At 38.7% G+C, this 12,641-nt stretch overlaps 1 protein-coding gene across 2 annotated transcripts in view; it reads left to right on the top strand.

The window, feature by feature from the left end:
* RPGR (retinitis pigmentosa GTPase regulator) overlaps window positions 1–12,641 on the top strand; it is a 62,080-nt gene that overhangs the window by 38,118 nt on the left and 11,321 nt on the right. The window contains exons 14-16 of one of the 2 annotated variants that reach the window (XM_079909886.1): window positions 6,230–6,394; window positions 8,412–8,469; window positions 9,961–10,037. In XM_079909886.1, coding sequence (XP_079766012.1) covers window positions 6,230–6,394; window positions 8,412–8,469; window positions 9,961–10,037 — 300 coding nt within the window. The remainder of the gene's footprint in view (window positions 1–6,229; window positions 6,395–8,411; window positions 8,470–9,960; window positions 10,038–12,641) is intronic. The other variant, XM_079909887.1, reaches the window with a different exon arrangement.

Genomic DNA, 12,641 nt, shown 5'->3' with positions numbered 1-12,641 from the left:
TTCCTTCATTCTTTCCATTGTGAAAGTTAAATGTGATATTATATGCCCAGTACCTGACACATAACTTAGAGTTGGTACATATTATTCAGTCAACAAATATTTATGTACCAAGCACCAAAAAGAGAACAGAAGCTACCCCGAATCAGGTGGATCTCAAGCAGTGAGGGCTGCTTACAATCAACTTCCTGTGCTCCTCTAACCTATCAGGGATGTTAGGTAGGTATAGATTTCGTGAAAGAACACCAGGTAAAAAGAGTTCCTATGACTCTGCCTTAACTGTTGTTTAACAGTGCCCTTAATATTTCTTGATACCCCCATGTTATTAGCCAAGACTGCCCAAAGATAAAAATATGATTTGAAAACAAATCTATGGCTTTCCTCCATTAAATCCCTTAGTTAATAAGAAGAAAGAGCACTTTATAAGATATGGCTCCTGATCTCAAGGAACTCTTGGCTGTTTCTACAGGCTGACCAGAAAATTTACCAGCACAGTAGAGTGCCTCAGGGCTGGCACTTCAGCTGCCACTGGGAAAAACAAGGAAAGGGCTTCCGGGAGTGCTGGTGAAACTTGAACTGAGTCATGAAAAGTAAAACCTATCCAGGCAAAGAGGGGGCAGGGTGATGAGAGCCAGGCTGACGGAAGCCAGGAGAGTATTTCCGTGTGACTGCAGCCTAGAGTATCCTTTGACCTGGATAGAGGGGCACAAGAGCTTCCGTGTTTGTAAAAGATGTTAAAAAAGAGTAAGATGATCACACTTGGGCTTTTGTAGCGTCATTCTGGCAGCAATATGGAGGGTGGATTAGAAGGGAACAGGACCAGGGTCAGTCACAGTAGACCAGGCAGAGACTGAAGAGGGGCTGGACTAGGACAGTGGGATGGAGAGTTGCAGACCTCTATTACTGAGAGAGATTTGTGGATAGAATTGGAGAGCTTAGTAAGGATATGGAGCTTGGAGGGAGGTAAAGTCCAAGCTTTTCTTATTTCTGGCTTGGAAAATTGGGAAGAAAGAGTGCCATTCACGGAGACTGAGAACTGAGGAGTAGGGACAGATTGAGGAGACTGCCTGGGGGCTTGTTGATCCAGGAGATGTTCAGCAGGCAGATACACATCTGGGTTTGGAGCTCAGGGAAGATGCTGAGTATCAGCAGCTTATAAATGTAGTTAAAACTGTGGATTTGAATGAGAGGCAACATTCGTATTGTGAAAAGAGAACTGAAGAGAATTCAGGGAAACATCAGTAGGTAAGGGGAGGTTGAAAAAGGGAAGCCTGAGGAGGAGGAAGGGTAAGAACACTTTCTAAGAAACAGAGGGGCCCCCAAAACCAAGGAAGAAGGAGCAGTGGAGGGCTGCAGAGAGGATCGGGGGCAGGGCCCACGTTGACATCAAAGAGTGAACTCCAGGAAGTCCGCTTTTCAGAGACATAGAATCAGAACTAGATTTTGAGAAATAAATATCAAAGAGCTCTACTGGCATATTTCTTAATTTAGAAAGGGAGATGTATGTTCCAGAGACTTTGCTGCTCTGGGGGGAAAAATTCTAAATTTTTATTTGCTGTTATTATATACGATGGTTACATAAGAATAGGGTATTGCTGAAGTGAGCTTATCAACAAAAAAGAGGAGTATGCAATGCTTTAAATATCAGTGGGTGGCGCAGGGTGGTGAGGAAACAACTCTGAGGGCAGCCATTATGGTCTGTAAATTATTTGGGCAGAGTTGGTTCAGAGCATGGGCTCTGTAGTCCAGTAGGGCTGAGTTCCAAACCCAGCCCTTCACTGATTAGCTGAGTGGACACCTGGAAAGTTGTTTTTTTTTTAACCTTTCTGAGTCTTATATCCCTCTTTTAGTAAAGGGGGGGGGGTCTTTTGATATTTACATTAGTTAACACATAGAACATGTTAGGGGTACTCAGCAAATGCTAACCTGCATCACTCTAATTATCCTCTCTGATCATACCAAGTCAGGTACAGTGCTCCCCTCATGAATCTCCAAGTCACTGGCTGATGTGCATGAGTTTAACTTAGTTTCATGTGCCTGTAAACCGTACTTTTTTTAAATACAGCGTAGCAACCCCCCAAAAATTAGCTTATGGAGGTAGATCCATGGAAATGAAGTGGATAATGATAACCCTTAAATATGGGGTAGAGTGAAACTCTCATTACACACCATACATGGGTCAAATACTGCCCCTCAACATTTGAACCACGACGAAAGCCTGATGGTACTCACATGGTTAGCCTAAAATTTAGATATTAGTGCTGTCACCGGACCACAGATTTCCCTCTGTATCCTAATGTTTTTATCACATAGTTAAAAAATAATTCACACATAAAGTGTAATCATGGATCATGCATTTGTTTAAGATAGAGAGGAAGATAAATCATCTAAGGAAAAAGACGGGGAAAATAATAGAGTAAAACTGAAAACAAGAATAAAACTGTGAACCAGCAAGATGTTCTGTACCCTGAGCACTACATTCATTTTTGCAGGCCACTTATCAGAGTCAAACTGTAATATATTTGGTGATAAAAATACAGAATTAGGAATGAAGTAAGGGACTGGCACACAGAAAGAAGGGAAAGTGTAGAGATTATAAAGTAGTGTCATTAGAAGTGAAGAATTGGAAGTCACAACTGGCAGCCCATGGGTGCAGTCTGGCCTGCAGACTTATTTTGTTTGGTGTACATAGTGATTTTTTAAACATTTGAATCAGATGGCAACATTGAAATACCAGGAGATTTTACATTGAAAAAATATTTTTCTGGACTTCTCTTGGAAAACCTGAGGGTCTAGGAATATCTTGTCCTGTGGCAACACTGGCCTGTAGCCCAGCTGAGGCCACCCCCCACTTCCCTGCCATCCAGGGGCTGCTCCTGATAGGCGTCCGCCTTCTTCCCTCGCTTGCTCTAGCTACCGGGCACCTGGCAGAGAATAAAGGGATGTGTATGAGAAGGTAGAGCAAAGAAGTGTACGTTTTAAGTGAACTATTTTCTATTGATAAGATCTGGGACATGGCAAAAAGCATCCAAGCTTCTTGTTTTTTGACAGTCCTCAGTGCATACTTGGGATTCTATCTTTTTATAGAATGGCCTTTATAAAATCACTTATATTTATATACAAGTACTTATTGTTTGCTCATATTATTTTCTCTGTAAACAATCTTTTTCATCTTGATACAAACCCTCCTAGGTAGGTGTTGCTAATGTCATTTTTCCATTTTACAGATAGACTGAAATACATTAAGTAACCTTGCTCAGGCCAAGAGTAGTAGAGCAAGGCTTTGGAAAACAGTGTTTAGGTCTTTGTATTTAGTGCCCTTCCCACTCTCCACTCCTGCCTCAGTGATGTCTAGTGTAGTTAAAACTTGAACTTACATGTTAGCTCTTCTTGTCCTAAAAAAACATATCTTGAAATTGAGATTTTAAAATATACACTTTCCACCCGATGACTTAGATATGAAGTTTTATGCTCTATTTAACTTGTTTGGAAAACATTTTCTACCCAATGTGACATTGAGGCATGTCATGAATCCAGAATTGTAGCACAAAATTTTACACTTTATAGTCTTTAACTTGAAAAAAAATTCTTTTGACGTTAATACATAGACAAGTATATATCTCATACATGTATAGCTCAATGTATTTTCCACAAACTGAACACACCCATATAGTCAACATCCAGATCAAGGAAAAACACAGTTCAGCTCCCTAGAAGCTCCCCTTCAATCCCCTGCCAGCCATTTCCCATCCGCCACCCCCTCCAGGGTGACCACTAGGCAGACTTCTGATAGCAGTCTCTAGTTTTTAAAGCATACAATGTAATTGTTTCTTAAGCAAACTGAAACCTCATGGGAACATTTGGTTTCTTGGTATTTCCCATAAGAAATGTAAAAAGTGTTGCCCTGGGCCAGACCAAAGACTGCAGCTCCTCATGCTGTGTCTGACCAATGAAATAAGGGTCCTTTGGTGGAAGCCAGGCCCATTCACTTCTTCGCTGGGGTCCTAACACCAGATGCACTTCCACTGACCACTCCAGATTACCTGTTTACATTATATGTGGTTCTGGTGACAAGAATGTATTTAAACTTTATCCTTTCTTTTTATAAAATGACAGTATTCTGCCAGTCTCTCCTAAATTATTTCAGTTTGAAGGTAAGTGCTGTATGTGACTTAAAGTAGTTGTCCAGATATATGTAGATTAATTTTAAATGTGCTTAATTAAGTGCAAAGTGTCATGATTGATGATGTGATTTCTACTGCAGATGCCATTTTCTAAGAGCTTTCTCAAACTTTAGAAAGTGATATAGTGTATTGTTGATACAGATTTACATGAAGTTAATGAGTAAAATTGTAGTTCATTATAAAAGAGATGTTTTGCTTATTTCTAAAATAAGCTATAACTCCATGTTTCTTCTTATAATAGCATGATATCCTATGGTTACATTAATACCTTAGTAAACTAGCACAACTGGAATTGACCCAGGTCCTAGATTTGCCAAACTGTCCAAGTAATGAGGACTTTGATAGAATACAGCTCACTGACCCTCCCTCTGGGAGATAAGTGGGCAGAGTCTGAAATTCTCTGTCTCGGGAGCTCTGTTCTTTCTAGTTGGCCTTCATATATGTACATTTATGAATACATCTGTTTATCAGGCCTAAGTCTTAAATCTAGTAATCTTGCTTCCCATTCCCTTCCAAAGTAAAATGATCTCTGATCATTTTAGCTACCCATAACGTGCATTTGGCTAGCCATGATATATCACTTAGAGGGGAAATCATGCAGAAGAAAAAGAAAGCTTTAGAAGTTCTTGGTAAATGGTAGCTACCTTGTTGTTAACCCTACCCAACCTAAACACGTAGCACATCCTTTAATGTAACTCTCTACCCTGGTACCCTGTTCCCTTCTCCCACATTCCCCTCCTGAGTGCACTGCCTCATGACCTTAATTACTAAGTTAAGCCCTCCCAGAGTAACTTCTGAAACTCTTTCTTAAATCTCAAGGCTTCACTTGCAGATTGCTTGTCCTCAGTGGGAATGCTATTAGGCCATACCCTTAGGGCTGTTGGCCTGAGGATGCCACTTACATGTTTTACTAAGGTGTGAAATACAAACACGTTCTCTCCCTAGCCTGAACTCTCACAATTTGTATTTTTGCCAGAAAAAAAGGTGAGTTAATTATTAGAGACATTCTTTCCAAACCACCCAGTAAAGATTTTGTTGGGTGTCAGGCTTATCCTTAGCCAAATAGCCACTAGGAAGGTGACCATGAGAAGCTAGTTACAGTGCTGAAGGGATATGAAGGGCATATATGGTCTCAGGCAAATATGGCTAAGGTGAACTTTGTAACAACATTCTTCAAGGGAGTGAATGGCACAGATTGCTTACTGTGTCACCTATTTTAGGGGTCATTATGCCTTTAGTGAAGTGCATAAATGAAAAGCGTAGGAAAAAATATCCAATAAAGAGTCCAGTCTCTTAATGACAATAAATAAGCAGTTTTCCACCCAAAATATGAAATGGCAAAAAAAAAATCTCAGTATAGAATAAAGGGTAAAACTAGTATTTTCTGCCTTAATAAGCATTACATGATTTATTACCAGTCTATCAAATCCATAGACAGGCTGTTTTGTAATTTGGATTAGCTTGACAGGAGCCAGATGGACTAAGTTCTCCCTCTGTCTGGTTTTCCATCTGCTTTAAATAACCAAGAGCAAACAATTTAAAGTGCCTATGTCCCTTTATCCTTTTCCCAGAATGTAAGTAATTACAGTTACCTCTCTCTTGTGAATATTGGTGAATTGTACTTCTGAAGTGATTTTAAATCCTTATGTTTTGGAAAATGAACGTAATACATACATATGATTATGTTATAATGCTACAGTAGATAGAAAGCTTTTTAACTTCTCTACTATTTAAAAGCATTCTTTTGAGACAGCCCAGAAAGCATTTTGTTTTTCCATTTTAACCTTACCATAGGTGGTAAAAAGAACTTTGGGAACCCTAGTCATTGGAAATGTTAAAATAGAGTAACATGCATGAAATCCTTGGTAATATAGTAACTTGATATGCAGCATGGATTATTCAGTATTTTATTTCTTTGACTTTAATATTTGAATTCATAGTCTATATGTTCTTTGAGATGGTATAAATTGTTTACAACAGCAATATCAAATCTCTGTTTTTTAAAGAAGAAAATTTTAACTCTTCCCTGATCATCAATTTTGTCACAGGATCACGAATTTTCAGAAGATGATGAGCCAGAAGACGTGCATGAGGAAATTAAGGAATATCTAGAAGGCGAGAAGAAAGCTACAGGAGAAAATAAAAGTGTTCCTGCAGACGAACACAGTGAAACCAACAACTCAGTTAAAAAGGTATTGACAGCCATTGAAAAGGTATGATGATAAGTGCTTAAATCCCAAGACCCTGCCCAAGAGAAAGCATATGGGTCCCCTGGTCTCTGCAGAGGGCAGATTCCAGCTTCCTTGGAGAACAGAAATATTTCCATGAATAACTTTGTTCATGTGCTATAGGACAAGCTTTGACAAATTTATGAATCAGACACCCTTTTTTCTCTAGCATTCTTTCCAGATTTCTTGGTAGCATTCTGTTCTTCAAATGAATGGAAATCAATTGATATGGGCCAGTTTAGTACACTCTTGAGAAATTAACCAAGAAGTTCAGCCCCAGGTCCTTGAAATGATAAAAATACAACGTTAGCATCCCAGTACTAGTGGCAGAAATGAGATGTGTATGTGCACACATACGTGTGTATATTTACATATACATGGACAAATAAAAGTTGTTCACAGCAGTGTTTGAGGTTGTGATCAGTTCTGCAGAGATGTGGTATAGAAGAAAGTATTCATAGGAGGAATGGGAGGAGGCCTCACTGAGGAAGAGAAAGTCATCCTGAAAGTGGAGCTAGGGATGCCAAAAACATCTCTTCCATTTGGCAGATAGAAGAGCGACCCTGCTAGGAGATGGTAGGTTTGAAATCATTCGTTTGCTAGCACTACTCTGGATTCATTTCAGAGGTATGGAATTCAGAAACCCAAACTGAATGATACTGTATTGATTCATTTTCATTTCATTTTTTGGACCTCTTGCAAAGAGCTCTGAGTTAATCCTCCCTTCTCATTGATGAAACACTATCATCACTGGTCTGTGCGAGGTGCTTCTCTCTTTATTTAAATTGATTCCCTTTGAGCCTCATTCCCCTTTTCCCTAACATAGCCAACCATTGAAACATGCTTGTCCTTTTATTTGAATGTGTAATTGTAAAACATGTGTTGTTGTTTTGTGTGTATTTTTTTTCTATTTACAAAATGGTATTGTGCTAAAGAGGTCATTCTCTTCCTTGCTTCCTTCTTTTTCCAAGACTCCTTCCTCTCACTGAGGAAGAAATATGTTCTAGCAGTTATTGTTTTCTTTTGGAGGGAGGGAACAATGGAACTTCCCTGGTGGTGCAGTGGTTAAGACTCCACGCTCCCAACGCAGGGGGCCCGGGTCCAATCCCTGGTCAGGGAACTAGATCCCGCATGCAAGCCGCAACTAAGGAGCCCACATGCCACAACTAAGGAGCCTGCCTGCCACAACTAAGACCCAGCACAACCAAATAACTAAATATTAAATGTTAAAAAAAAAAGAGGGAGGGAAAGATTCTGTTTTATAAAGAACATTTATGAGTTCCAGTTATGGTGGTCCCTGAAATTCTTTAGCATAGGATTCATTAAACTCCAATTTGACATTATAAAATGTTGAGCTAATTCCTATACCAGTTAATGTTCCTGAATCTTCTTTGAGTAGAATTCTTAAATATACAATTCTTGTTAATTATACGATGTTTTTTTAAGGGAACTTTATTTATTTATTTATATTTTTTTAAATTTATGGCTGAACTGGGTCTTCGTTGCTGCACAGGCTTTCTTTAGTTGTGGCGAGCGGAGGCTACTCTTCATTGTGGTGCGTGGGTTTCTCATTGCAGTGGATTCTCTTGTTGCGGAGCACAGGCCCTAGGCACACGGGCTTCAGTAGTTGTGGCACGAGGGCTCAGTAGCTGTGGCTCGCGGGCTCTAGAGCGCAGGCTCAATAGTTGTGGCGCACAGGCTTAGTTGCTCCGCGGCATGTGGGATCCTCCCAGACCAGGGCTCGAACCCATGTACCCTGCATTGGCAGGTGGATTCTTAACCACTGCGCCACCAGGGAAGCCCTAATCATGCAATTTTAAGCTAGGAAAGACATTAGCAATCACCCAGCATCTAAGGCAGGAGTCCTGCAAAGGGAAGTAATTGTCACATGTTTATGTTGTTAGCTAGAGACTGACTCTAGAGCCCTGCTTAAAACCAAGACTAGGTTTTCTAGCTCAGCACAAATCTGTTTTTTATTATATTGTTTCTTTATTGTTTATAGGACACAAAAGCCAACCGAGAGGAACAGGCCATTCATGAATACAGTGAAAATCCAAAAGGTGTGAGCACATTTGACTTCAAAAGCATACTTTTAAAAAGGCTAGATACAGGGCTTCCCTGGTGGTGCAGTGGTTGAGAGTCTGCCTGCCGATGCAGGGGACACGAGTTCGTGCCCCGGTCCGGGAGGATCCCACATGCCATGGAGCGGCTGGGCCCGTGAGCCATGGCCGCTGAGCCTGCGCGTCCGGAGCCTGTGCTCCGCAACGGGAGAGACCACAACAGTGAGAGGCCCGTGTACTGCTTAAAAAAAAAAAAAAAAAAAAAGGCTAGGTACATAGAATACTACGTTGATATGTACATACAGATATTTATGCATATATGTGCTTTAACTAAAGAATTATGACTTACACATATGTCTGTTTTACACTTTTTATTGTCACATGACCCTCATAATAAGCTATGAAATATGTGACACAGGCTTATGTGTTCTCATTGATCACCACCACAGCTTCTTCATGGCTGCTCATGTGTCAGTGTTAAGTGGTTTAGAACAGCCTTTTTACTACTTTTTTTTTCAATCAGTATTATTAAATTGGGCTTTTGTCCCAGATCTTGATATGTCTGGTGAGCACTGCCAGACCCCATCGCTGATGTCCAGGCTGGTCTAGAGCCACAGCAGGCCATCCAGTTATTTCCCCCCGAGCCCAGACCTGAGTCTTTGATCTTACCACAGGCGTTTCAGAGGAGTCCTTTCCCAAACCTTGCTGTTGATGTCAGAGAACAGGTGCCACAGAACGGAGGAGACCGTGACTGCCCTTGGGACCTACAGTTTCTACACCCAAATCATTGGTGCTTTTGCTATATGACCCCTATATTATGTTTCCACACCATCACGTCACAGTGGGCCTTTTGCTGCGATGTCATTACAAATAACGTCTGTGGTAGTGGATATCTGATCAGAACTTAAGCAGAAGAAGGAATAGTTCCCTTAATACATTTTTCCTTCTAACTTCTGCAAAAAGAGTAGTAAGTTTTAGAATATTTTAAGCAAAATGTTAAAATATTTGTCATCTCTAAGTATTCTTAGCATATAACCTAAAGTGTTAAAAAGAAATTAAATGTAAGATTTAAGTTGTTGATAATATAAAATTAGAAGAATGCATATGTTTCATGAGTCTACTTTAAAGATCATTATTCAACTATATAACGTGGATTAATTTGAAATACCAAAAAAATGACATGTCCGTTTCAGTACAAATAATTTCACTACAATGAGGTTAATTTTTTTTAAAGGTAATTTATATTTTACAGAAGTCTTCCCTAACATTTACTGTTACGTTTGCTATACTTAGTACTGGTCATCTAAACATTTACAACATCGGTCAGGTCATTCCGAGATTTTTGCCTTAATTTTTCAGGAAATATGTAGTTGTCCACTACTCTTTAGTATTACCCCATAATTCATGGTTGATAGAGTTTCACTGAAAGCCTCAGGACTTTTCTTTTTCTAATTAGTTAGAAAAAATGTTTCTAAATATATCCTATCATAGGAAATATGCATGATCGTGCAAAGAGCAATTCTTCAGAGATCCTGGAAGATAGTAAATCAACAAAAAAATCAAAGAAGGTAAGTGAAATGAATTTTTCATTTTAGTGTTAAGGCTAAAGTATTGAATTGCTTCTACTACTTTTTATATGGTGATCCACATAATTTAACTCCCTTAATATGAGTTTTGATGACTCAAGAACATGTGACGAATTTCAGGTGATGTTTCACATTTTTAATGTGCATATTTACTTATTGGATTTTAGATTATGATTCAGATTGCTCTGCAAAAAAAAAAATAGCATGTTCCTTTCAATCATCCCACGCATACTGATTCATCTTACAATGAAAGATATGTAAAAGAACTCTACTGCTTAAATTATAAGAGTATAGTATCCTGAGAGTCTAGAAGAGAGTAAGGCAAAGCCAAGAAATAGGATGAATGAAAACATAAAGGTGACTGTGCTTAGAAAACATTACAACATGCTACTCCAGTCTCTCCTAGTACCTGTTTTGGAGTTGTTACAAGTCTGATGGATACATTTCTTCTTCTTGGAAGTAAATTACTCTTTCCACTTGCAGAAAAACTTTATTTAATCATGAGAACACATTTCCAGGTAGAAGTGTTAGGAGGTAACATGGAAGACAAGAAAAATGAAAAGCCTCGTTAATTCTTATTCAACCTAGGTGTCAGCTTAAATGTCATTTCCACACAGAGGCCTTTTGTAACCAGCAGCACTTATATAAATTATTATGTCCCATTATTATTCTCTCACAGAGCACCCTTTTCTCATACTTCTTAGTATTTGTCACAGTTTGCAATTACATAGTCATTTGTATATTCATTTACTTTATGTCTGTATCTCCCCACTGGCCTTCAGCTCCTTGGGGACATAAACTATTTTCTGTTTCACTTTCTAGTGTATCCTTAGCACTTATCACAGTTCCTGGTAAATGGTAGATGCTCAGTAAATATTTTTGGTTGACAATGAATTGTAAAATGTGAGGGGGTAAGAAAGAGGAAAGGATGAAGGTAAAACCAGGAGCCGCCCTTAGGGTAGTAAACAGCCTGTCTGTTGCCATCTTTGTAGGTATATGCCACTCTGAAATTCCTTTCAGAATTACTTCAGAAATTTCAGAAGTTATTTTAGCCCAAATCTCCATATTGTTATCTTTTACTAAAAATTACTTCATGACCATTTTTATCTTTATAAAATTATAAGTTTGGATTACCGTACCCAAAAGTTGTCTGTGACCTAGCTCAAAGGACACTTCAGAATTATTATCCTTCTTAGAATTATAACATGCATCGCTAGAACATTTCATCAAGGTTTAAGAACTTTTTAGATTCTCCATCTAGTAGAACAGAACATTTAACAGATATTCCACCAGTATACTTCATAATGTTCATGTGAAAACTTTTTTCAGTTATAAAGAGCTCAGGGAAAGAGTCTGGAAAAGAAAATCAAATCTGAGGGAGAAGCATAAAAAGTAAAGGAGTCAGGAGACCTAAGAACCTAAGGGGAGGAAAAATGAAATGAAGCAGCAGAAAAAAATACTTGAAACACACCTCTGACCAAATGAAAATGCATATTGTAGAATACGTGGTCGAGTTTAGGGAACTTTTCAGGCTCTCCCGTCTTCAGCATTGTCCATAGTTGGTAGGATTTGGATACGCAGGACAGGAGAGGCCGGAGCCAGGGAAGGCATGCTGTGTGGCAGGCACCTACTGTAGCATCAGGGAGCCTCACCAGTCCATGGGACAAAGGTGAGGCCAGGCCAGGATACAGAGTGCCAGGCTGACAAATTCAGTCTTAAACTTTGATTCTGCTTAAATTCTCATTTATACCTAATGGAAAAATATAATTCAGTAAGTATGCATTTCCTTGGATAAAGAAAAGAAAAAGTGTTGAAAATTATATTTTAAAAAGTCAAGCAGTAATAAATGTATTTCCTACTTAAAGAATAGTCTGTTATTCTATATTTTTTAAAAAGGAAATAGATGATTTAGATGAGATTTTTTTCAATCATTCCCACATTATATATTTTAATCTACAATGTCTCTAACCTATTTATACCATCTAAGCCAAACAAATCAAACTGTTTTTAAAACTTGGAAAATAAATGATGCATTACTCATATCAAGATAAGCATGTGTTTGAAATTTTACATCCCTTCCCTTAATTAGACAGCCACTCCAAAGGTAATTTAAAAAAAAAAAAAAGAAAGAAGTACACTCTTGGTCTCTACAAGACAGAATTCACCATTGAATTTTGTTTTGATGATTTTAAATGTTTCAGATAGCCAGGTTAGGACCCATAATTTTAATTGGTGGCAGAGATCTTCTGATTGTTATATTTGGAAATCGCCAAATATTGCTTTTCCAAACTGTAGCAAATTTGAATCCACAGTTAGCTGCTAAGAAAAATGTGTTATTGGCTTAATTTCCACCTAAGTAAGCTACTGAAAAAAGCAGTAAGCTTTTTAGCTATTAATAATAATTTCTTCCCATCATGGAATTAGTTTATTCATGTGCTTATTTAGCATATATTTACTGGGTGCCTCTTATGTGCCAGGCACAAGGCTAAAGGCTGCAGATAGAGAAGTTAAAAATCCAGTGCCACCCCTCAGAAACTAGCTAGAATATGGCAGATCCCCGGATAGTTCCCCATGCCAGTTCACAGT

This window comes from Stenella coeruleoalba (genome assembly GCF_951394435.1).
Source record: "Stenella coeruleoalba genome assembly, chromosome: X".
Lineage (NCBI taxonomy): Eukaryota > Metazoa > Chordata > Mammalia > Artiodactyla > Delphinidae > Stenella > Stenella coeruleoalba.
Note: the sequence above shows the minus strand (reverse complement) of the source record. Positions and strands in the feature narration are given on the sequence as shown.